Source organism: Brassica napus, chromosome C8, assembly GCF_020379485.1.
Source record: "Brassica napus cultivar Da-Ae chromosome C8, Da-Ae, whole genome shotgun sequence".
NCBI classification, from domain to species: Eukaryota; Viridiplantae; Streptophyta; class Magnoliopsida; order Brassicales; family Brassicaceae; genus Brassica; species Brassica napus.
Window position 1 is genome coordinate 24,351,394 of NC_063451.1, and position 27,123 is coordinate 24,378,516.

The following is a 27,123-nucleotide window of genomic DNA, read 5'->3' on the forward strand; positions in this document are numbered from 1 at the left end:
GAAGTGGTTTAGTTGTTATCGAGTTTGTAGGAAGTAGTTGTACGATTTGTTATTTAAGCAACGCTTACGTTGCCTTTGTCAAAATAAGAAAACAGAACTTTCGGTTTACAAAGAGTTTCATGATATTCATATTGACGTTCTCACTGATATCAGTGTCGGGGTTTAGAGAAGACGAGATATTGGATTTGGCGCATAAGAGACTATCTATCGACAGTGATAATGGGAGGAGTCAGTTGCGTCCTTATCTCTATCTTTATCTGCCCTGTCTGGGCTGGACAAGACCTTCACTCTCTTCTTGCCTCCAATTTTGACACACTCTCCCACTTCCTTCAAGGTTCTTTCCCTAACTTAATTATGGTTTCATTATGTAACGTAATACCTCACAATACTTCCCCACCAAAAATATGCTTTTACTAAATCTTCTTAAAAATATTCCTAGATATTTATAAAATATTTGTATTACTTTTTTAAAAAAGGTAAATAAATATTGTGGTAATTTTGAGGATATGATTTTGAAATAAAAATTTGGAAATTGGCAGAATTTGGGGAGGAATATTTTGAAGCGACAGATGATGGGTACGTCAAGGAGGTGGAGAAGAAGAGAAAGAATCTTCAAAGATATAAAAGTGTTCTCAACTCAAAAAGCAATGAAGAAGCTTTGGTGTGTAGTGTAATCTTTCTTTACCTTCCCGATTCACTATTATAATTATACCATTTTGGAATATTGATGGTTATTGTTAAATTGTGTTTAGGCTAATTTTGCAAAATGGGAACCGCGTCACGGCCAGTTTAGATTTAGGCATCCTTGGAAACAATACCTTGCCGAGGCTGCATTACTCCGGCAGTGTGCCTACTGGATTGATGCCTTGAATTCATACATTACCTCAGATTTTCAGGTATTATTTCAGATTTGTATGTAGCATAATATTTGAAACAATAAACATTAATAGAGTAATATGTTATATATATATGCATGTTAATCTATACGAAATAATATATATGTTTGCATGTAAGTATAATTACCAATACTTATATGTAAAATGCATACTGATATTTTTACTCTATGTTTTATATATATCGTAAATGTTTATATGGATGTTTGTTTTGATTACTGGTACTCAATTAATAAGTATATATATATATATATATGGTATTATACATAATTTATATTCCTTTTAGGTTTTAGCCCTCTAATTGTTTGTGATCTATTATTCTCTATTAGATCCCAATGGACATCAAAAAGAAATTAGAAGAACCGTTAGCAAAAATGAGCTCGGAGTCAAGAAAATCAATGAAAGAAGTGTCAATTTCATCAAAAAAAATGAGAAAATCATCATCTTATGATATTCATGTCTTAAACTCACAATCTGCATGCAAAGATCTTACTACTTTACTCAAAACAGGCATCTTGAACGATGTTGAGCCTCTACAAATGATCGCATTAATGACCACAGTCTCTCTGCTCATTGATATTGTAAACTTAACCGAAAAAAACGCAGAATCCGTACATGAACTCGCATCCGCTGCAAGATTTGAGAACAAGAAGAAGTCGACCGTGTCAGATTTTGTAAGCACTGGTCGCTCTGTGCCAATCAAATCTCAAGATGATCATGTTGTCACAATCTTATGTGATGATGATATATCAAACACTGTTGACCAATCGCGTGTAGAGAGTTCCGTGGACTCTTGTCACCATGTCGCCATAAAGATTGATGATGAGGATGATTCAGTCCATGAAAAACATGAAGATGGTGAAATACGTGTACATACGAGTTGTGTATCATACAGGGCGGCTCAACATTCCTAGGAGCCTTAGGACAAAAAAAAAATTTTACCTTTTAAAATTTATATACAGATAATGTTTAAAATATATTTAAATTTAATATGTAATATTTTGTATATATTTGTAATGAAAATAAAATTATATATATCAAATAACTTATGGTCCTTTTCAATTTTATTTATTATATTTATAATATTTTTATATATAAAAATCTATATTTATAAAAAAATTGGATCCTTTAATTATTATTATACGAGGGGACATGGGCTTGAGCCCGGAACGATCGCACCGCTAGTCGCCCCCACTGAGCCGGCCCTGGTATCATATGGTCAGACTAATGCTAGTGATATTTTAGATAGTGGTAATGAAAGAATTAGTAATAACTAACTATTTATTATAGGATTTAGGTGAATATTATTAAATAAAGTTCTTTTGAACAAGCATATATTATAATATGTGGCCCTATTATGGCAGATACGAATATCCGTACAGAAAAAGGTAAGAATCCTTCTTGCAGTAGATTATGAATATTTGGTATAATATGAAAATATGAAAATTATAATATATGCTTTTCTGTCTATGAAAGTTCAATTAATTAAATAGATATTGTGTACGAGCAACTGATTGATAAGTGTTAATGCGATGTGTCATTATTAAACCCTAAGAAAATGTTAAAGGAGGGCCATGTCCTCGTAAACTCAGGGTCTCGTGCTCGTTTGTCTATTGCCTTTTTACTGTTTTCCAACTGCTTTTTCAAACCTCTTGCACAAAATGGCGGGCAAATTAAAGTGGAGAGTAAGTTAATAAGTTTTAGGTATTTGTCTTCATTATTAAACTTCACTTATTTTTTAACCTTTATATGAAAACCATTGGATCCAGCAGATTCCAAAGATACATTTCTCTTCACACTTTTTATTATTTCATTGAACTTGTAAAAATAGTTTCAACAATGCTACACCCGATCGAAATTCAACTAGAACCAAAAATTAAAATAAATAAATCTACTGCAGTCGTTGGATTCAATGGTGTGTTTGTCACATTATAAAATATGTTTGGGTTAACATTATTAAAGCTAACACATGATAGAAAATTCCGCTTATCATGACTGCTCCACTTATCAAAAAGCTTTTGAGAGGCCTACAGAATTTCTGCAATTAATCTTATATCAGCTGTGCACACAAAAAAAAAAGAAAATCGTATATCTGTTGAATTCTAATTCCATAGTTGATTAAGCAAAATCTATTTTTATTATAAAAATGTTAAGGACGTTCCAGATTAAACGAAATACTAAAGAACCAACAAAACAAAACCAAAATCTTAGTGATAACGACTTTAATGCGTATCGAGTCAATTGATTTATTTTTTGTTACTTGATAATAAAGTCTCCAATGATGTGATCTTACCCGTACGTTTCAAGTTAGAAAAGGTACACTTTTTAACATTTGTGCCCAACATACACGCGTTTTTAAGTTTCTTTTTGACCTTTTTAAACGTTTTCACAAGATGGATTAACATATTATACGATGTTCTGAAAATTGTTAGGGGGTGGTTTGTAGTTAAGCATTTTGTATAAAAATATTGTTAACACGGACATTTAGGTTAGTTTTTTCTTTTTTTCAAAAATCGGTTTAAAAAAATTGTTTCGCTTATACTCATTTGCCGAGTAGGCGAGCTAAGAACACCCATATTATATGTTTATTATTTACTATTAGGGACACAAGTAGGTCATCAGTTACGTAGAATAGCACCTGACGATTGTCATAAACCAAAAGAAAAATCCCATTATACGGTTCGGTCTGGTCCAGTTTTATCGGACCTTAAGTCCTCTTTTCTTCCTAACAAAGCCTTTTTGTGATCCAAGGCCTTTTTTGTTATGATCCATAAACAGGTAACCATGTCAAATAAAGGTAGGCCTAAATAAAGGTGTGATTTGAAAGAAGGTTCGACTAGTTACAATGGGAGATCAGATAAGCTTACAATACTTTGTTGTAAAAGTAAAGATATGAATGGTTTGTTGTAAAAGTAAAAGATATGATGTGGCAAAATCAGTGTTGAAACTTATTAACGGGTGTTGAAAAAAAAAATGGGTCCTTCTTATATAACGTGGCGAATATTGATTGGACCAAAATTTAGAGAGAGAAAGAGTTGCTTTAGACTAACTTTTGTTTTCATCTCAATTATTTAACATCAATTATTTCATAATAACTATAATTATATATATATATATATATATTATATCAAAATTCATCATTTTTATGCTCTATATATAGATGCTTGTTTCATTTTGTTATGATCCATAAACAGGTAACCATGTCAAATAAAGGTGTGATTTGAAAGAAGGTTCGACTAGTTACAATGGGAGATCAACAGTTGATAAGCTTACAATGGTTTGTTGTAAAAGTAAAAGATACGATGTGGCAAAATCAGTGTTGAAACTTATTAACGGGTGTTGAAAAAAAAATGGGTCCTTCTTATATAACGTGGCGAATATTGATTGGACCAAAATTTAGAGAGAGAAAGAGTTGCTTTAGACTAACTTTTTTTTCATCTCAATTATTTAACATCAATTATTTCATAATAATTATAATTATATATATATATATATATATATATATATATTATATCAAAATTCATTATTTTTTATGCTCTATATATAGATACTTGTTTCATTTCATTTCATTTCATTTGAATACAGAAAAAAATTCATTTTTTTTAGTTATAATATATGTAATCACAAAAGCATAAAGTAAAAGTATGAATAAAGTTGGTGGAACATGGTTAGGAATGTCAAACAGGTTGATCCGTCCCGTCTTGTTCCGTCCCGCAACGGGCTCGTCTTCGAGCGGATCACGGCGGGCCAGGCCCGCACGGGCTGCGGTCCTTAAAATGACTGACCAAACCTGTACCGCAAAACATGTAGGCCTTTGCGGATCGGCCTGCGGGACATAGAATTACAAACGAACATATGGCTCCTGAACGCTTCAAGATATGATTCAAGGCGCTTTATCAGTTTCATGACGAGTGTGTTTAGTCGATGATTGAACTGGATAAGGCAATACACTTGTTAGTTGAAGATTTTAGTTGGATCAAAAAACTAGTTTATTTAATTTTGTTAGACTCCAAACATTTTAAAAATAAACAATACTTTAGTTGCTGAATTCAAATATTATAACTCATAAGTTCATAACAAATGCTTTAGTTTTCTGAATCCAAAATTATATAAAACCAACACCAAATCAAAGATGCTAATCCCAAAAATAAATAAAAAGAAAACACCAATCACACTTCTTATTTTTCATCTTTATCACCAACAAGCGACAAAAAGATAGAAATTTCTCTTCTTCACCATCAACTTCATCTTCTGCAAATAAGAATAATAGAAGTCAGTTAAAGATATATTGAAACCTAAAACTCCAAAATGTATGATAGTGTGAACAAATACATATAGGCAAAACTATGAAAAACCCATTGGGGGAACTAGATCTTCTTCTTCGGTGGAAAGTGAGTTTTCAAACTTCTTATGATGACTCGAAGAAGCTCCACAAGTGCAGATCGAAGGCGCTTGGGAGACCGGAAGCATCATCGACCCTGAAACCACCATCACCGGAGCTACATAACGTCGAATCGCCTTCTCTCTCTCTCTCTCTCAATGTTTTAGGCAAAATCAAAAATGGGGACTTAGGGTTGCGGGCCTTTAAAATCCCGCAGGTTAAGACCATCCCGCTTTCGATCCGTCCCGTTTTCGACCCGTCCTGCTTTCGACCCGTCCCACTTTGAACCCGTCCCGCGAAGCCCGCAATTTTGCGGGCTTACCAAATGGAGGCCCAATCCCGCCCTGCAGCAAGCCTTTACGGGTCAGGCCCGCGATCCAGGTCCTTGATTGCCGTCCCTAGACATGGTGTTCTAATTTTTTTTAAACAAAACCATTGGAGAGAATATGAATTGAGTGGGTGTTGAATTATGATGTGGAAGAAAGAAAAAGTGATGTGTAAGAGAGAGAAGATGATGTGGAGTGAAAATAGGGTGTTGTAAACATGTAACCAATGTATATAGTCTGAGAGGTGACGTACACTTAGGTTTGTGAGCATCCAAAAAACATGTAACAGTTTTATTTTTATTTTGCTAAAATTTGAAAAAAAATAGGTAACAGTTTTCATGCCAAGATACATTTGACATGAATATGAATACAAAGGGTTACATTTTAACCCCCAAGAAAGGTTTTACAAATTACAATCACACAAGACAACCAAATAGTTTCCCAGTGCTCTCTACATATCCTCTTATTTCCATCAGTACTTGCTTTCATTGGTTTGTCACTGCCAGAAATGGCCACCACTGTGCCTTACAGCTCGTCCTACACAAAGATCAGACTCATAAGTTTTAACCATTTTCACAACAATTAAATATCTTTCATGGATGAGATAGAAAACACCACTTACATGGTAATCATCCATGTAATCACGTGGATTAGGCTGCAAAAACAAAACAAAGTACCATTATCAACATATTCAACTCACTTTCTTTCTTTCCAGAGACAACAGAGTTAAGATTGAGAAGAAGAAGAAGAAGAAATACTAATAGAGTTTGATCAATGGTGTACGTACCCTTTTGTAACGCCTCCTCCTGTCTCCATACCGGTGGTCCCTCTCCTTCCTCTACGTTCCCCCTTCTTCTCTGGCCTTCCGTGATTCCTGTGATTGTTAAAATTTTGTATGGCCATGCAAAAAGACTAAGATACTTTACATAGAGAAACAAGAACCTGTTTTGTAATTAAAAAAAGAAACGAACCTCTTCTTCTCTAGCTTTTCTCTCTTTCTCAGCTTCCAGCAAATAACTCCTTCTCAGACTGGTGTGTATATCATATTAAAATTTTAAAATATTATATACATTTTCTATACAAAAACCACAGAGAAGCAAAAAAGATAATCAAAGGCTTGGAGGAATCTTACCTCCCTGTGCTGCTCAAAATAGTCATCCACCATGGTTCTTGCATATTGAGGGTCATCAGTGATCAAGATATTGTCAAATATCGAACCAGCCTTCACCTGCAATATTAACAATCAATCTCTCAATTAATCTGCACTACATGAGCTTTTGACCCTGGTCTAAGATGATTGATTTTTATCTTATCTTTCTTTCTGTTTTATGTTCCACTAAAAATTTGCAGTGACTATTATATAACTCCCTGGTGATGGAGTACTAAAGTTAATAATATTGGATACCATTCAAGAAAGATCTAGAAGTTACCTGCCATACTTCAATGCCTATATATTTAATAGGCTTCAGGACATAAAGATCTGGATCATCTTCAAACTCTATAAGGCAAAAAAAAAACATATTACCAAGAAATTTCCTTGCTCCCTTGGGGTTATCTAAGGTTGCAAAAAAAAATTCTTACTTTTTGTGTGTGTAACGGTGAGCTTAGACACTGTAGACAGCAAGTAGGAATGGGTGGAAACAAAATTCTACCTCTCTAGAGAGACCAACCAATTTGATTAGATGAGTACATATCAAAGTTTTGTATTTGTGCATATATGATCTTGAACCAACATTGAAACCTAGTCAATGTTCAAAAAATTGCTAGGTGATTAATGCTTAAACACCTTCTAAACCAAATTCCTTTTAGTAAAATTATATCAAGACTGATTTATCGTTTAGGCGGACGTCACGCTCACGCCTAGCTTTTGTGGTGTGGTGCACCGCTAAAGTTAGACTCAATGCACCGAAGAAAAGGGGAGAGAGCTCAGCCTAATAGCATTCTTCAACGCGATCGTTTCCAGAGATCTTTGATGAGCTATATTAATCTCCTCTCATTCGTTAATTAAATATCTTATACACTGTACTACTATAATATACACAGTACAATATACTTAATGACTACCTGCTCATCTAACTAATCCAGCTAAACATAATAAACTTTCGTTTCACTGAGGTAGGGCTTAACTAGTACCCAACTAACTAGAACAGGTTCCATATGGTTAATTTAATAATATTATTTCACTTAAAATATCATTAAACCTTCAAAGTTCATGCTGCACCGCACTAGAGTCTTTTTTTTATAATAATACGATAACATTTTCACGAGTCCCGGACAATGGACGAGAATCTCTATAACGCCCCGACCGTCCACAGCTAATGGGCCACCCACGTCCGCTCTTTCGGCCCGTGGGTCCATCCCGTTCCAGCGATCGGTCCGTTAATTTTTCTAAAGGCTTGAAATCATTGTTTACTGACCCTACAATCACCACCCGACCTTTTCTCATGCTTTAGCCTCACTCGCATTCTATCGCGAATAACTTCCCGATAGATCACCCATTCTTCCATTACTCCAGCTCAATCACGCTTAACTCTGGAGTTCTTTCAGGAAGTGCTCCGGAAAAGGTAAGTCAACTTTGGTGACATAAGTAGCCAAATCAATTCTCTTAAGCTTTTTCACTTATCACAACTCGTGATGTTACAATTCACCCCCTTTCAAAGAACGCAGCGTCCTCGTTGCGCTCCACGACAGGTCTCAAGACGCCTCTCAGGTCAGAACTGAGATGGTTAACCAGCTCTGATACCACTTATAACGCCCCGACCGCCCACAGCTAATAGGCCACCCACGTCCGCTCTCTCGGCCCGTGGGCCCATCCCGTTCTAGCGATCGGTCCGTTAATTTTTCTAAAGGCTCGAAATCATTGTTTACTGACCCTGCAATCACCACCCGACCTTTTCCCATGCGTTGGCCTCACTCGCATGCTATCGCGAATCACTTCCCGATAGGTCACCCATCCTTCCATTACTCCAGCTCAAGCACGCTTAACTCTGGAGTTCTTTCCGGATGTGCTCCGGAAAGGTAAGTCAACTTTGGTGACATAGGTAGCCAAATCAATTCTCTTAAGCTTTTTCACATATCACAACTCGGGATGTTACAATTCACCCCCTCTCAAAGAACGCAGCGTCCTCTTTGTGCTCCACGACAGGTCTCAAGACGCCTCTCAGGTCAGAACTGAGATGGCTAACCAGCTCTGATACCATTTATAACGCCCCGACCGCCCACAGCTAATGGGCCAACCACGTCCGCTCTCTCGGCCCGTGGACCCATCCCGTTCTAGCGATCGGTCCGTTAATTTTTATAAAGACTCAAAATCATTGTTTACTGACCCTGCAATCACCACCCGACCTTTTCCCATGCTTTGGCCTCACTTGCATGCTATCGCGAATCACTTCCCGATAGGTCACCCATCATTCCATTACTTCAGCTCAATCACGCTTAACTCTGAAGTTCTTTCAGGATGTGCTCCAGAAAAGGTAAGTCAACTTTGGTGACATAGGTAGCCAAATCAATTCTCTTAAGCTTTTTCACATATCACAACTCGGGATATTACAGTCTCTTACGCTATCACTATGTATATATAAATAACGGATTGATCCATCTATTCTAAAACAAGTCATCTCTTTATTTCTTTATCTCTTCCGGCTTGAAGGTCAGTGATAACCAAAAGGTGTAATGGAGAAACTGAGAGAGATAGTGAGAGAAGGAAGAAGGGTAGGAGAAGAAGATCCGAGAAGAATAGTTCATTCTTTCAAAGCAGGGGTTGCTCTTGTTTTGGTCTCTTCTTTCTATTATTACCAACCTTTCGGTCCTTTTACGGATTACTTCGGTATCAATGCAATGTGGGCTGTCATGACCGTCGTTGTTGTCTTCGAATTCTCCGTAGGTTCTTCTTGTAACCAGACTCAGCTACCTCCTAGCTAGCATTTTAATATTTTTAATGACTAAGGAAATATTAAAATGGGTATATATTAACTTTGGTTTGGTGTGTTACATAGGGGCCACACTTAGTAAAGGACTAAATCGAGGAGTGGCAACATTAGTAGCAGGAGGACTAGCACTTGGAGCTCATCAGCTAGCAAGTTTGTCTGGTCGAACAATAGAGCCCATTCTTCTAGCCACCTTTGTGTTTGTAACGGGTAACCATACGTAACACACGCATAATTGCATGCATACATTTTCTATTTACCTCGAAGAAAAGTAACGGTGATCATATATATGTGCAGCTGCGTTAGCAACGTTCGTGAGGTTCTTCCCAAGGGTGAAGGAGACAATCGATTATGGGATGTTGATATTCATATTGACATTCTCACTGATATCGTTGTCCCAGTTTAGAGATGAAGAAATATTGGATTTGGCAGAGAGCAGATTATCAACAGTGTTGGTGGGATGAGTCAGTTGCATACTTATCTCATCTTTGTCTGTCCTGTCTGGGCTGGACAAGACCTTCATTCTCTTCTTATCTCCAACTTGGACACACTCTCCCACTTCCTTCAAGGTTTATTTTGTAGTTATAGTATTTTTAGAACTCTCTTATACTCCGTCTGTACGATGTTTTACAGAAAACAATTGTTAGTTTTAACTTTATTAAAAATTGTGCAACCAATTTAATTTTAAATGATTTTACTATTTTCAATTAATCTTATATATTAAAAGAAGTCATGACTTTTTTCATGTGTGGTCTTTTTTAATTTGGACTATCAATTAGAAATCTTATTTAATGTATTTTATTAAGACTAATAATACATAGAATCTTTAAAATACTTTAATCATAATATCTTTTATTTTAAATATAAATATATTTATTTTAAAATTCTAACAAATCTGTTTTAAAATATTTTTACAAGATCTTCATTTTCGAAATTATATTTAAATATTTTCACTAATTTCGAAATTAGTTTGAAATATTATTATACATTAATAAATTCAGTAATCGTTTATAAAATGAAAAATAAAAAATTCTGTATAATTTTATATATTATATAATCATAATCAATCATATTAAAAGAAAACTATTATATTGAGCTAAATATAATAAAATTGTATTAAATTTATAAATTTTATATATTTTATTTCGCAAGTATAAAATATTTATGTTCAAAAATAAAATCTAATACGTTGGTAAGATGGGTTAACATTACCAAACTATATAATACATGCATAAAAATTAAGGGAAAATCGCATTTTAAACATTGAGAGTGTCACTTTCTACCACTTTAAACACTGAAATTTTTTGACTAGCTCTTTAATCCTTTAAATTAACATGTATTTTTTTAAAGCTTATAATATAAAAATTTTGTAACTACTTTAATAATAATATATTTTCATTTTAAATACAATATATATTTATATATTATATTTTAAAAATTCTAATAAATTTGTGTAAAAATATTTTAACAATAATTTAATGTATTTTAAGTTATCGTTAATAAAATGAAAAATAAATAAATTATATCCAATTTTATCTACTTTATAGTCATGATCATGTTAAAATACAATTATTATACTTAAATAAATATGATAAAAGTATATTCAATTGATAAATTTATAAATTTTATTTTCATAAATATAAATTATTTATTTTAAAAATATAATATGATGATAGAACGGCTTAAAATTAGTAAACCATATAATACATGTCTAAAAATTAACATATCTAAGACTTTTGTATATACAATAATATATTATCTAAAATGAATAAGCATAAAAAAAAATATTAGAAAAAAAATACAGCTCTGAAATACGGGTCATAATTTAGCATAAATTAAATACAAAATAATTTTCAAATATGTTTTCTCATGAATATATTAATTTGCTTAATAACTAAATGCAAATACAATAAGATAAATATATAATAAGAAGTGAAAATACATACGGTTTTAAACAATTGATTAATTATAACATGTAAATTATAAAATTATTGTATTTGGAATAGTTATATAAACATTTAAGTATATGATTAACGTTAAAAATATATACCACTAATGTTTAAAAACAATAATTTATGCATAGAAAAGTGAAAACAAACACCCGCGCGGTTGCGCAGGTCAAAATCTAGTTTTAAATTTAATTAGATTTGTTTTGTTGAGAATTGTGATATTTTGAGAATTCTCTTATATATACTTTATATACAAGTGGGAATTTGGCAGAGTTTGGAGGTGAATATTTTGAAGCCAGAGAGTATGGAGACATCAAAGTGGTTGAGAAGAGGAGAAGTAATCTTGAGAGGTATAAGAGTGTTCTTAACTCAAAAAGTGATGAAGATACTTTGGTGTGTAATCTTTCTCTCTTACCCTTCTTGCTTCACTTTTATTAGTTTATACAATTTTTGAACTATTGGATTATGTATTGATATATTGTTACATTGTATTTAGGCTAATTACGCAAAAATGTTGTTGATGATGATACAATCAATGAAAACAATATCTTGTCGTGGCTGCATTACTCAGGCAATGTGCCCACCGGATTGATGCCTTGAATTCATACATCAACTCAGATTTTCAGGTAGTGTTTTTTTTCTACAACTTTGTTACAAATTTGCATATATAATAATGAAATAAAAAGATCAAGTTATATATACGTATTATTTGTAATATAAATCACAGATGCAAACACAAAGGAAAGAAAAAAACATATTAAAATTCTTGCTCTATGTTTATATATATAGTAAATAGTTCATGTGGATGTTATACATAACTATGTTCCTTCTAAGTCTTTACTTAATCTCATTTCTTCTATTAGATCCCAATCGACATAAAGAAGAAGTTAGAAGAACCGTTTAGAAGAATGAGCATGGAGTCAGGAAAAGCATTGAAAGAAGCGTCAATTTCATTAAAGAAAATGATGAAATCATCTTCTTATGATATTCATATCATAAACTCACAGTCTGCATGCAAAGCTCTTTCCACATTACTCAAATCAGGCATCTTGAATGATGTTGAGCCTCTTCAAATGGTATCATTGCTGACGACGGTCTCACTACTAAACGATATTGTTCATTTAACCGAAAAGATCTCAGAATCTGTACGAGAGCTTGCATCCGCTGCAAGTTTCAAGAACAAGATGAAGCCGACCGAACCGACCGTCTCAAGAAGTCGGATTCTGGAAGCATTGGTTGTGCCATGCCAATTAATTCTCGTGATGGTGATCATGTTGTCACGATCTTATTAAGTAATGATGATGATGATGATGATACATCATACAATGTTGTTGATGATGATACAATCAATGAAAAACCTGAAGACGGTGAAATACATGTACATACGAGTTGCGTACATGGGGTCGGGATGATGCTAGAACATTCATTGGGTGTTCGTATACTTCAGATTTGATGTAGTATTCATGCATTGTTTTGTTTTGAACTATTTGGTCACATTTTTTTTATAATAAAGTCTTGGTTTTCATTTTCCCATGCGTTTGCTCTTAAAAAGTATTTTACATCTGAGTGATTTCAAAGCTAAAAAACGTGGCAAATTTATTGATGGATCAGCCACAAACAAAAATCATCTAATCACTTCATGACCTATTCGAAATTTGGTTTATAGCCTAACCCAAATTCGATAAGGCCTTAATATCCACTAAGCACAATAATATTAAAAACTACATACAAAATGCCAATTTCACATATAAAATTTGATCAAGAATCATTTTCCAAAACAAATACTTCAGCTGTAAAAAAAGTTTTCTTAAATTTTAATGTAACTTAACTTTCTTATTTTAACTGAAATATTATAAAAAGGTGGCGTTCGATTGGGGTAATGGGCTAGGCTGAGTGTAAGGCTGAATGTAACTCGGTGCAAAAGGGGCACCATCCGCCATCTACTTACGCGTTCTAACCATGTTCTCCTTAACTTTTAAATTTAATGTTACTTTTTTTTCTAAACTTAATTAAATATTACTTGGACCGATGTCGATACAATAATCTCCTAGTCTATATATACGTTGTTTTTAGCTAAGAAACAGAGAATACTGGTGGATATGGTCATTATACACAAAATAAACAATTGGACAAGTGGTGAAATAAGCCAAGATATGTCTTAAATTGGTGAAGTAATATATATATGTGTGAGTTAATTCTCCGAGATTCCGAGTATCATGTGTAATTGAGCAAATGGATTGAATATCCCTGGCTTTTTTTTTTTTTTTGAAACACTTTTTTTTTTTGAAACACTAAATATCCCTGGCTTTGAAAGATAGAAAACGATGGGGAAAATGGCAATTTGACTATCTTTCTATTTTGGAATCATGAATCATGATTAGTCATGTCAATAACCAAAACTACTAGAATGTTTGTTTCATTATTTTAAGTCTCTCCACAAATGTTTATAATTGAAATTATATTTATTTGATAACACATTCGAAAATTAATCTGTTCTCCACTGTCTTCTTGATTTTTTTGATAAAAAGACAAACGCATAATTGAGTACATTTTACAACTATAGTTCATGTGATCTAATTAATAAATACATTTGTAATTTTAGCACATAAGTAAAATTTAGTTTAAGTATGTTCCAACTATTTTAACCAGTTTTGATGGAAACCTTATTATATATTACGTACTTTGTATTTAAAGAAATTTTGTTCATTATATCATTAAAAATAGTTTTGGGAAACGTTTCTTTCAAATTTTAAGAATTTTTTTATTTGTATTAAATGAAGATAAAAATGAAATTATGAATTACAAATTAAAAAAAAAATATATATATATATAGTTTTATTAATACTTATTTTAATGTACACATACCAACTTTTAAATAGTTAGATATCAAATGTGGAAAGCACTAATTATTTACATAAAGAGTTTCTTTTGTACATGAACCTTCATAGGAAATTTCCGAAACATATTAACAATGAAAAATAAAGCTTGCTAGCTACTAATGGCTCTGCTTTTTAAACATCGAATAAAATCAGCAACAAAATAAAATTTGTTCACGTAAGTACTATCTGCCTCTAATTAATAATACTCTTGTCTCTGATTAATATAATATTTCATTTTAAATTTGTTTAACATTTCACGAGTCCGGTCCTACACAAGAATCTCATTGCTCTCTATAAATAACATCGACCCATTGAGACAAAACAACATGCCATTTTATACTTGGTTCTCTCCTTCTGAAAGTATTTAAGAGAATCAAAATCACTTGAGAGGTGAGTGATCATTGAAAGGTGCAATGGAAAAAGTGGGAGAGATATGGAGAGAAGGGAGGAGAGTAGGAAAAGAAGACCCGAGAAGAATAGTTCATGCTTTCAAAGTGGGACTTGCTCTTGCTTTCGTCTCTTCCTTCTACTATTATCAACCTCTCTACGATAACTTCGGTGTCAATGCAATGTGGGCTGTCATGACCGTTGTTGTCGTCTTTGAATTTTCTGTAGGTCAGTCCAGACATGTGATCAGAACCAGCCACTTTATAATATTTGAATAAGTCTGATATATATGGACTAAGTAGAAGTGAATGCAAATGGTTTAAATTTTAACTATGGTTTGGTGTGTACATAGGAGCCACACTTGGGAAAGGAATAAATAGAGCAGTGGCAACATTAGTAGCTGGAGGACTAGGAGTTGGAGCTCATCACCTAGCAAGTTTGTCTGGTCCAACGATAGAACCTATTCTTCTCGCCATCTTTGTCTTTGTGCAAGGTAATCACGATAAGACTCATAACTTCTTACCTTACCAAAAAGATTTTGGCACATAATCACCTCGGGTTTTATGTCCAGAAACTCGATACTCTGAGGCAGGCCCGAGCATAGACAAAAGAATCAGTCGCTTAAGATATCACAATATTATTCAAAAAATTTAGTTGTACGTATATGTAGATATTGTAAAAAAATATATGAAGAAGAAAGGCATAAAATTTTATTGAACGTTCGTTATTAATGAAATTTTAAAAATGTTAGACGGGCACTGGTTTTATGACTAATGCATGGTATTATATATGTGTGTATGCAGCTGCGTTATCGACGTTCGTGAGGTTCTTCCCGCGGGTGAAGGCGAGATATGATTATGGGATATTGATATTCATATTGACGTTCTCACTGATATCAGTGTCGGGGTTTAGAGAGGACGAGATATTGGACTTGGCACATAAGAGATTATCGACAGTGATAATGGGAGGAGTCAGTTGCGTCCTTATCTCTATCTTTATCTGCCCTGTCTGGGCTGGACAAGACCTTCACTCTCTTCTTGCCTTCAATTTTGACACACTCTCCCACTTCCTTCAAGGTTTTTTTCCAACTTAATTATTGTTCATTTTTTTTTTGAACAAACTTTCATTGAATTATGGTTCATTATGTGATGTAATAACCTCACAATATTTCCCCACTAAAAATATGCTTTTTAGGAAATCTTCTTAAAAGTTGTTCAAAAAAAAAAGAAAAAAAAAAGGAAATCTTCTTAAAAATGTTCCTAGATATTTATAAAATATTGGTATTACTTTTTTAAAAAGGGTAAATAAATATTGTGGTATTTTGCGAATATGATTTTCAAATAAAAAATTGGAAATTGGCAGAATTTGGGGAGGAATATTTTGAAGCGACAGATGATGGGGACGTCAAGGAGGTGGAGAAGAGGAGAAGGAATCTTCAAAGATATAAAATTGTTCTCAACTCAAAAAGCAATGAAGAAGCTTTGGTGTGTAGTGTACTCTTTCTTTACCTTCTCGATTCACTATTATAATTATACCATTTTTGCAATATTTGATGGTTTATTGTTAAATTGTGTTTAGGCTAATTTTGCAAAATGGGAACCGCGTCACGGCCAGTTTAGATTTAGGCATCCATGGAAACAATACCTTGCCGTGGCTGCATTACTTCGGCAGTGTGCCTACCGGATTGATGCCTTGAATTCATACATCAACTCAGATTTTCAGGTATTATTTCAGATTTGCATGTAACATAATAAAAAATTAATAGGGTAATATATATGTATTTGAAGTTTTAATCTAAACGAATATTTACATGGAAGTATAATCACAAATGCAACACACAAAAAAACATACTGATATTCTTACTCCTATGTTTTATATATATCGTAAATGTTTTATATGTATGCTTTCTTTGAGAAAGGGTTGAAAGAAATTATTTATATATGATAATAATATAACATCTACGTTCCTTAGGTTTTAATAATTTATATTTGTTATATCTTCTTTTTTCTATTAGATCCCAACGGACGTAAAAAAGAAATTGGAAGAACCATTAAGAAGAATGAGCTCGGAGTCAGGAAAATCAATGAAAGAAGCGTCAATTTCATTAAAGAAAATGAGAAAATCATCATCTTATGATATCCATGTGGACCATGTCTTAAACTCACAATCTGCATGCAAAGATCTTACTACTTTACTCAAATCAGGCATCTTGAACGATGTTGAGCCTCTACATATGATCGCATTAACGACCACAGTCTCTCTGCTCATTGATATTGTAAACTTAACCGAAAAGGTATCAGAATCCGTACATGAACTCGCATCCGCTGCAAGATTTAAGAACAAGAAAAAATCGACCGTGTCATCCGAGAAGTCAGATTCTGTAAGCACTGTTCGTGCAATGCCAATCAAATCTCAAGATGATCATGTTGTCACAATCTTATGTGATGATGATATGTCACACACTGTCGACCAGTCACGTGGAGAGAGTTCCGTGGACTCTTGTCACCATGTCGCCATAGAGATTGATGATGATGATTCAGTCCATGAAAAACATGAAGATGGTGAAATGCATGAACATACGAGTTGTGTATCATGTGGTCAGACCAATGCTAGTGATGTTTTAGATAGTGATAATAAGAGAACTAGTTATAACTAGCTATTTATTATAGGATTTAGAGGACTAGTCGGTGAATATTATTAAATAAAGTTCTTTTGAACAAGAGTTCGTTTTGGATCTAGCCTAACTCGACCATGGTTTTTTCTTCTTCTATTTGTCTTTTCTTTTTCAGCTAAGTTTCAGTAAAAGTAAAATGTGCCTCTTAATTCATATCTTGATATCTCGATATTAAATACATGTAATATATAATTACTATATAATGTAAAATAGTGAAATTATCATAAAATATATATCATAAATACGTGAATACGTCATTCATTTTTTTAAATTAACAATGATACAAATTCATGTTTTCTAGGGTTAATTTTTCCGCACTCTGACGTATCAAACTAATTACCTCCTTATATAGCATTTTCCCATAATCTGTGAACGGTTCTGGAAGAAGAGCCTCACTAGTAAGAACGGGGAGACTATCAAATTGACCTTGAGGTTAGTTCTGAAGACGATTAGACGAAATGAATGAAGCGAAGAAGTTGATATTAATTAACCAATAAAAATATTAGAGACGTTGATAAAGATTGTAATATATATATTTAAGTTGTAAAATAAACAAAAGGTATGCAAGTCAAGTAATTACAAGGGAAGTATTCTAATATCAACTTTTGTTGATTATAGATTAGCTTAAAAATATTTTAAGTTGTATAAAAAAGGTATGCAAATCAAGTAATTACAAAAAGTGATATGTGGCCCTAATATGGCAGATACGAATATCCGTAAAGAAAAAGTTAGAATCCTTCTTGCAATAGATTATGAATATTTGATTATAATATGAAAATATGAAAATTATAATATATGCCTTATGTCTTCGAAAGTTCAATTAATTAAATAGATATTGTGTACGATATATTGATTGATAAGTGTTAATGCGATGTGTCATTATTAAACCCTAAGAAAATGTTAAAGGAGGGTCATGTCCTCGTAAACTCACGGGCTCGTGCTCGTTTGTCTATTGGCTTTTTAGTTATTTTTCCAACTGCTTTTTCAAACCTCTTGCACAAAATGGCGGGCAAATTAAAGTGGAGAGTAAGTTAATAAGTTTTAGGTATTTGTCTCCATTATTAAACTTCACTTCTTTTTAAACCTTTATTGAAGATCCATCAACCATTGGATCCAGTAGATTCCAAAGATACATTTCTCTTCACACTTTTTTATTACTCCATTTCATTGAACTTGTAAAAATAGTTTCAACAATGCTACACCCGAAATTCAACTAGAATTAAAAATTAAATAAATAAATCTACTGCAGTCATTGGATTCCAATGGTGTGTTTGTCACATTATAAAAGATGTTAGGGTTAACATTATGAAAGCTAACACATGATAGACAAACTCTGCTTATCATGACTGCTCCACTTACTTATCAAAAAGCTCTTCAGAGGCCTTGAGATTTTCTGCAATTAATCTTATATCAGTTGTGCACACACACAAAAAATCTTATATCAGTTGAATTCTAATTCCATAGTTGAATAAGCAAAATCTATTTTTCTTATAAAATGTTTAATTAGGACGTTCCAGATTAAACGAAATACTAAAGAACAAACAAAACAAAAGTCTTAGTGATAACGACTTTAATGCGTATCGAGTCAATTGATTTATTTTTTGTTACTTGATAATAAAGTTTCCAATGATGTGATCTTACCCGTACGTTTCAAGTTAGAAAAGGTACACTTTTTAACATTTGTGCCCAACATACACGCGTTTTTAAGTTTCTTTTTGACTTTTTAAACGTTTTCACAAGATGGATTAACATATTATACAATGTTCTGAAAATTGTTAGGCGGTAGTTTGTGGTTAAGCATCTTGTAAAAATTATTGTTAACATGGATAGCTAGGTTAATCTTTTGAACACCTAGACCGATTTTTTTTCTTCAAAAGATCGGTTTAAAAAAAATTGTTTCGTTTATATTCATTTGCCGACTAGACGAGCGCCTCAACTGATTTTTATTGAACACCCATATTACATGTTTATTAGTATTTACTATTAGGGACACAAGTAGGTCATCAGTTACGTAGAATAGCACCTGACGATTGTCATAAACGAAAAGAAAAATCCCATATACGGTTCGGTCTGGTCCATTTTTATCGAACCTTAAGGCCTCTTTTCTTTCTCGTTTAGCCTTTTTGTCCAAGGTCTTTTTTGTTATGATCCATAAACAGGTAACCATGTCAAATAAAGGTGTGATTTGAAAGAAGGTTCAAGCTTAGAGGCGACACGTACACTTAGGTTTGTGAGTATCCAAAAAACAGGTAACAGTTTTCATGCCAAAATACATTTAACATGAATATGAATACTAAGGGTTACATTTTAACCCCCAAGAAAGGTTACAAATTACAATCACACAACAGTTTCCAAATGTTCTCTACATATCTCTTATTTCCATCAACACTTGTTTCCATTGGTTTGTCACTGCCAGAAACGGCCACCACTGTGACAGTTACAGCTCGTCCTACACAAAGATCAGACTCATATAAGTATAAACCATTTTCACAACAATTAAATATCTTTCATGGATGAGATAGAAAACACCACTTACATGGTAATCATCCATGTAATCACGTGGATTAGGCTGCAAAAACAAAAACATATTCAACTCACTTTCTTTCTTTCTAGAAACAACAGAGTTAAGAAGATTGAGAAGAAGAAGAAGAAACACTATAGAGTTTGATCAATGGTGTACGTACCCTTTTGTAACGCCTCCTCCTGTCTCCATACCGGTGGTCCCTCTCCTTCCTTCTACGTTCCCCTTCTTCTCTTGCCTTCCGTGATTCCTGTGATTGTCAAAATTTTGTATGGCCATGCAAGAAGACTAAGATACTTTACACAGAAACAAGAACCTGTTTTGTAATTAAAAAAAAGAAAAAAGAAACGAACCTCATCTTCTCTAGCTTTTCTTTCTTTCTCAGCTTCCGCAAATAACTCCTTCTCAGACTGGTGTGTATATCATATTAAAATTTTAAAATATTATATACATTTTCTATACAAAAACCACAGAGAAGCAAAAAAGATAATCAAAGGCTTGGAGGAATCTCACCTCCCTGTGCTGTTCAAAATAGTCATCCACCATGGTTCTTGCATATTGAGGGTCATCAGTGATCAAGATATTGTCAAATATCGAACCAGCCTTCACCTGCAATATTAACCATCAATCTTTTAATCCAGTATATGAGCTCTAACCCTTGTCTAAAATGATGAATTTTTATCTTATATTTCCTGTTTCTTTTTGTTTCCTGTTCTACGCTAAAAATTTGCAGTAACCATTATTGTATAACTCTCTGGTGATGGAGAAAGAGTATTAAAGTTAATAATATTGGATACCATTCAAGAGAAGATCTAGAAGTTACCTGCCATACTTCAATGCCTATATATTTTATAGGCTTCAGAACATAAAGATCTGGATCATCTTCAAACTCTGCAAGGCAACAAAAAAAAAAACAGAGAAGCTCAAGCTTATTAGCATCAACAAGAAGTAATCCAGCCCACAAAACGCAAACAACACATTAAATAACATGCCTGGATTATCTATCCATGGGTTCTTCCACTTTCCCTTGTAGTTAGGGTTCTTGATTTTCTGTAGGGAAATATAATGTTTTGATAAAAATTCAAATGGTGTAGAAGAAAAATTGAGTAAATAAAAGCATAACCATTGATGGCTGTTGAATCCATTTACCTTTGCTTTCCAAGGACCTTTGTACGCTGGATTTGGGATCTTAGGGGCTTCCCATGGACCATTTTCTTCCTCGTCCCAGTCCTCAGGCTAATAACAAAAGGAAAGAGAGAGAGAGAGAGAGCTTAACAACACTATCACAAACCAATGAGTTCCCAAAAACTTAAGACTAGTACTAAAATGCAAATCACTCAAAAGAGACCACCCACTTTTAACAGTACATACCTCTTCAGCTTTCTGATCTTTAACTTCTCGAGGAATCGAATCATAACCCTGTTTACAAAACAAAAAGGAAGAACACAGTTGCCTGAATCAAACTAAGAACTAACTGAATAGCTTCCTCTCAATACAATTAATGTCTTTATATATTGCTACAAAGTTTACTAAACAAGTTACCTCTGGTTTGACATCATCAGGGTCATCTATATATTCTCTATCATCCCAATCCACTGGCTACATAACAAAAAAGTAGTCATAAGTCATACTAATAGCTAAGCTAAGTGTAATTAGTAATCCACATTGCAAATAGTTTACCTTCTTTGCATTTTTAACTTTAATCTTCCTTGGAGGAAGGATGTCCCAGTCTGTGTACATACTTCCAAACTCCCTCTCTTTGTTATCAACCAGAACGCTGTAAGAAGCATCAGGCCGCAAGATAAACGTGTAGAAATGGTTTAGCTTGTCTGTTTCACACTGCAGATCCTTTTTAATCGGATAGTTCTGTCCCTGGTATGATAGAATCACATGAAGCTTCTTCGTCTGCGTTCCACATATGTCTGGTCCAAACATTAGACTGCACATGTACAGAAACACTAATCAGAATCCCCAAACACTAGTAAGCAATTTCATTGTTCTTTCTACTATGGCCTCATAACTAAACCAAGTCAATTTGACTAAGGTTGCTATATAACCTTCTAGGAACTGAATGTTCACTAAAAGAAGACATTAAGATTATAACCTGTAAGGAGTATCACCACCAAACTGCTTCTGGTTAACGTAGCCAGAGAGGAGCTTGATGTAAGCGCCACCACATTCAATGTCCTGTTCGATTTTGACAGAGTACTGGACAACAAGAGTCCGGTTCTTGTTGCTGAACTCTTGAATCTTTGCAGAAATGGCATAATGCTTGGCGTCATTATACGTCTGGATACCTAAAGAAAATCAAAGTCAGCTTCAAATACTCAAAGCCAATAATACACTAGAGAACACCCAAACATATCTAAGAACTAAAACTAAGACTCTCTAACTGATTCTTCAGACCCAATTGGTTAAAAATCTTAAAAGGGTTGAAGAAAGGAGGTACCTTTATTATCGGGATCGCCGGGCCATTTGCCGGCGGTGTGCTTAAAGGTGCCAGCTTTGCCTTCGTTTCTCTTCCAATCAGATAAGACCCATCTGCTTTTCCATCCACCTGAACGAATCTCACTATGTTAACAACAGGAATCTATAAATAGAAAGCCTAAAGATGGAAACTTTTTTTAAGAAAGAGAGTGTTGTGATAACACTTCACCTTCGAAATGCTCTTCAAAGAAGATCTCAGAGAAAGCCAAGGGAGTTAGAGTGAGAAGAGAGAAGAGGAAGAGGAAGAGGAAGAGGTGGAAAGACTTGAGCTTGTTTTGGGTTAAACCCATTTCTTTCCAGAATCTCTATCTCTCTCACTTGCTTATTGACATGGCTCGGGAGATCGTAAGTTCTTTAATAGCAAAGATGAGGAACATAGGAGTGAGAGTTGACGCTGAGTCAGTCATCGTTTGGTATAATTACGATACTACCCCGGTTCTGGATTGTTCTTTCCTCCTTTCGTGTTTCAAGTCTTGTTTTCCTGTTTACAAGTCGTCGCAATGGTGTGGAAATGTTCAAAGTTCGTTAAATGCTGCTATATGTTTCATGCATTAACCTTACTGTCGCCACAATGATATTGATATGCTGCTACCTAGTTTTCTCCTAAGTAGTTAGTAGGCTTGGTGAATTCATTTTATGGCCTATTATTATTGTGAAGACCACATGAAAATCTTTTTTAGAACTCATTTAGCTGGATTGGGCCTTTTCGGGTTTCATTATATTTATCTAAACTATTAAAAAGGGAAGTATATTTTGTACTTGACCCAGACTTTTCCACAATAATTACCATTGAATGTCACTGTATTAAACACATCGTTTATGAAGTTACTAAACCATATCATTTAACCATTATTAAACCATCTAATTAAATTTGATGCTGATAGATGCAATCCATGTTCGAAAACTCCGCTAAGACACCTAATTGAGCGCTGGCGAGACGCTCGACGTGGCTAGACCGTGGTGATTTTGCCATAACCGGCAAACAAATCGGAAGTAGCAATTTTTTTTTGAGTTTCGAATGTTTAAATCTGATGCTTAATAACTAATCTATGTATTTGGGACATAAATAAGACGAAATCACTCAACAATTTGATTATTTACAGTTGATGGCCGCCATGAAAATAGTTTGCACAGTCGCAAACCCTATAAAAAGATTGGGGAAGATGACGAGAAAATTACCATTATGCCACTCAGTAAATGAAAAATAAGAAGAAAAAATGCAAAATACGTTAGGGACAGTCGAACCAAAGAACTCCAGAGTAAAACCAGCATTTCTTACCACTTTACCGGGGGATTTTAATGATATTCATCACACACGAAAATATATCACACTGGTGGTCTTGATTTTTACTTTTTATATTTTAAGATAAATAAAAAGTCTTTTTGTTTACTTGGTAACATAAAACTGATCTGTTTGTTCCCAGAAAAAAATAACAGGATAATGGACTTTTTATTAATCATATATTATTTTACCACAAATCAAAATAATATTTATCGACAGCCCAAATTATAATTATAATCTCAATTGTTTTTTTTGTTGGTAATTTGTTCTAGCGTTTAGAAAATCATTTAAGAATCTACATTACATATTGTTAACAGAAAACTTCTTAAATTATGTAAAAACATTTAATTCAGTAGAGTAATATAGATATTGTCACTGTAAAATCAGTAATGTTTTGCATATTATTATTTAGTATATAATAAACATTCCAATATAACTAATCACTACAAAGAAAACATCAAGGATTCTGAGGGAAAAAATCGTCGGAATTTCGTCGGAATATCGTTATTCCGACGAAACACGTTGTCGGAAATAATTCCTCGTAATTTCTTTTTTCCTCTGAAATCCCTCGGAATTTTCCGACGGAATTCCGAGGAAATAAATTTCCGAGGAAATTCCGAGGATCCCTTGTTTGTCGGAAAAGTCCTCTGAATATACCGAGGTAGAACTTCGTTGGGATAATTCCTCGGAAGTTCATCGATCGATGCGTGTTTGGACATATATACATCGATCGATAGGAGTATACCGACGGACTTTTTCCTCGGTTTATTCCGAGGAACTGTTCCCTCGGTATATTCCGAGGGATCCGTTCCTCGGAATTTTCCGAGGGAGTTGTCCCTCGGAAAATTCCGAGGGAAATGTCCCTCGCTATATTTTTTAAAAAAAACGGATCGATCGATGCGCTTTTGTTCAAAAACGCATCGATCGATCTAGTGAAAAATATAATTAATTTCCTCGGAATGTAAAAAATATTAATTTTTTTGAAAAAATAAAATTTCTGAAATTTAAATTCGAAAATATGAAATTAAAAGTAAAATTGAAATCATATTAATTAATATTCAAAGTTTCACAAATAAAAATAAAACATTCCGAGATTGGGGAAAAAAAAACTACGGGTCTGGCACGTCCGGGAACACCTCGTTCGGGTACATCCTCTGCATCATCTCCATCATTTGCTGGTTCAGCCTCCTCTGTGCCTCATAGCCCGCCTGTTGAGCCGCCATCTGGGTCTCCAACAAAGATATTCGATCATCTTTGTCCTTCAACTGAGCCGTAAGTACTTCTGGATCAACAAAGGGCGGTGGTGCAGAAGAAGGAGGAACCGACCGGGTGCGACGACCCAAACCGAACAAACGTCCCTTCTTCTTTGGAACCGACTGAATAGAAAAAAGCCAAATTTAGAAATTTAAACCAAGAAATAAATGAATTGAACTTTAAAAAAAAAAGAACTTACGGATTCAACGATTTCGTTGATTCGAAACCGGGACAAGTTGGTCGAAGCCGTCGAAGCGTCATCCTCGGTTTGAAGCTGAGACACTTCGTCTACCACCTGAGTTTGGACCAGGTCGACCACGTCCCTCACAAGACCGTCATCAATCTGGCCGGTCTTCTTGTTGGTATACGCCCTCCTCATTAGGGCGAGATCATCGACCGGCTCGCCATCATTTTCTTCCGCCTTGAAAAAAAACATAAAATTAAAGAAACATTAGAAATTAGAAGAAATGCACAATAAATTTAAATTCTGAAACTCAAATAATTGAAGAAAAAGCGGTTGAACTTACCATGCGATCTCCGAGAGTGGCAATAGATTGAGCACCCAAGTTATGCTTGTAGATGCCCTTCCCTTTACGGTCGCTCCTGCGGTTGGTGGAGTTGGTGGAAGAAGTTTCTTTCGTCTCCTCCTTATCCCAATGCGCACACAACTCCTTCCAGACCGTGTCGTTCATCGACTTTGGGACCTTTTAATTAAAAAAAAAGAAAAAGTTTAATAAATTAAAAAATAGTTTAATAAATTAAAAAATTGTTTAATAAATTAAATCGAACCTTATTGATTTCCCACTTCTTCTTCCACTCGTGGATCTGCTTCCCATAGTTGTCCATTACTTTATGGACGAAGTGGTGATAGATAAAGAGCGTCTCATCGGAATTCCAGTTGAACTCTTGCTGAAAAAAAAACACAATTAGTAGAAAATTTATATTAAAGATTAAAAATATAAGTAAAAAATTAGAATACTTACCGCAAACTGACGAAACCACAGAACCTGCTTGTCGGTTGGGAAGTGAGTGAAAGTCGGATGTCCACTGTCGAGGGCCGAGTACATCATACGGTTGATCCATGCGCTGATCCCGTTCCCGGATCGGTTGAACCTTATTAAAAGAACAAACGGTTAATAATGAATCCAAATTTAAAGAAAAAAAAATGTTTAATTACCATGTTTGACCCCGTCCATGTGGATACGGAGTGAGATACGGAAGATGGTCACGACCGGGCTGTTGAACCAACTCCGCAACCCTCATCACTCCCGGAGGACCCGGAGGAACAGGAGCGGATGCAGCAGCGGGAGCGAGAGGAGCATGAGCGGGTGCAGCAGAGGGAGATGTATGGTTGGAGCTGTGGGGCGAAGGGGAATCCTGAAAATGGCTGGAATCCCGAGACTGGCTCCCCGTACCACCACGACCACGACGCTGTCGAGGCCGGGTCTGATCATCATGAGACCTGTAAATTAAAAAAATATATTTAATAAATACAGAAATATATAAATTAATTTTTTTATTAAAAAAAAATCCCAAATAATTTAATCACAGAAAAAGATTTATATATATTAAATTTTTTTAATAAATATATAAAAATAGTTCTAATAAACAAAAAATAGTTTTAATAAATAAAAATTGTTTAATAATTACAAAAAAATAGTTTTAATAATATATATATATGAAAAATATTTTTAAATCCCAAATAATAGTAGTTAATCACAAAAAAAGTTTTATAGATATTTAAAATGTTTTGTAAAATCCAAAAAATCGAATTTATATAGAAATTTTTTTTTGTAAAATCCAAAAAAACGAATTTATATAGAAAAATCGTTTTGTAAAATACAAAAATCGATTTTATATACAAAAATCGATTTTATAAATACAAAAAATAAAAAAATTATAAAAAAATTCTAAATCAATTCAACAAAATAAATTATTCAACCAAATCACAATTCTAAACCTATTATACAACCAAATCACAATCCTAACCAATCACCCTAACAAAAATCTATCAAAACTACACAAAAACCTAACAAATAGAACCTAAGAGAGTGGGATAGGGTCCTTACATGATTTGTGTAAGAGAAGAGGGAGATCGCCGGAGATATCGTCGGATTTCAGGGGGAAATCGCCGGAGAGAAAGAGAGGAGTCGCGCAGAGGAAG

General features: G+C 34.0%; 3 protein-coding genes and 2 pseudogenes across 3 annotated transcripts; 3 read left to right on the forward strand and 2 right to left on the reverse strand.

The window, feature by feature from the left end:
• Window positions 1-202: 202 nt before the first annotated feature.
• On the forward strand, window positions 203-3,522 carry LOC111198359 (aluminum-activated malate transporter 2-like). The gene is made up of 4 exons (XM_048766251.1): window positions 203-334; window positions 540-661; window positions 753-896; window positions 1,223-3,522. The coding sequence occupies exons 1-4, from the start codon at window positions 220-222 to the stop codon at window positions 1,805-1,807; spliced, it is 966 nt and encodes a 321-aa protein (XP_048622208.1). The 5' UTR covers window positions 203-219; the 3' UTR covers window positions 1,808-3,522.
• An 886-nt stretch (window positions 3,523-4,408) lies between these two features.
• On the reverse strand, window positions 4,409-7,135 carry LOC106385175 (annotated as a pseudogene).
• Window positions 7,136-9,227: 2,092 nt separating this feature from the next.
• Window positions 9,228-13,003, forward strand: LOC106386482 (annotated as a pseudogene).
• A 1,664-nt stretch (window positions 13,004-14,667) lies between these two features.
• On the forward strand, window positions 14,668-17,477 carry LOC106386280 (aluminum-activated malate transporter 2-like). Its single transcript, XM_013826146.3, has 6 exons — window positions 14,668-14,969; window positions 15,094-15,234; window positions 15,545-15,817; window positions 16,104-16,225; window positions 16,320-16,463; window positions 16,756-17,477. The coding sequence occupies exons 1-6, from the start codon at window positions 14,768-14,770 to the stop codon at window positions 17,395-17,397; spliced, it is 1,524 nt and encodes a 507-aa protein (XP_013681600.1). The 5' UTR covers window positions 14,668-14,767; the 3' UTR covers window positions 17,398-17,477.
• A 2,104-nt stretch (window positions 17,478-19,581) lies between these two features.
• On the reverse strand, window positions 19,582-22,917 carry LOC106383113 (calreticulin-3). The gene is made up of 14 exons (XM_013823232.2): window positions 22,593-22,917; window positions 22,386-22,493; window positions 22,041-22,233; window positions 21,617-21,875; window positions 21,479-21,535; window positions 21,308-21,355; window positions 21,086-21,172; window positions 20,929-20,986; window positions 20,760-20,827; window positions 20,450-20,545; window positions 20,290-20,346; window positions 20,100-20,186; window positions 19,952-19,984; window positions 19,582-19,864 (listed from the first exon to the last, which is right to left on the reverse strand). The coding sequence occupies exons 1-14, from the start codon at window positions 22,711-22,713 to the stop codon at window positions 19,853-19,855; spliced, it is 1,284 nt and encodes a 427-aa protein (XP_013678686.1). The 5' UTR covers window positions 22,714-22,917; the 3' UTR covers window positions 19,582-19,852.
• Between the last annotated feature and the right edge of the window lie 4,206 nt (window positions 22,918-27,123).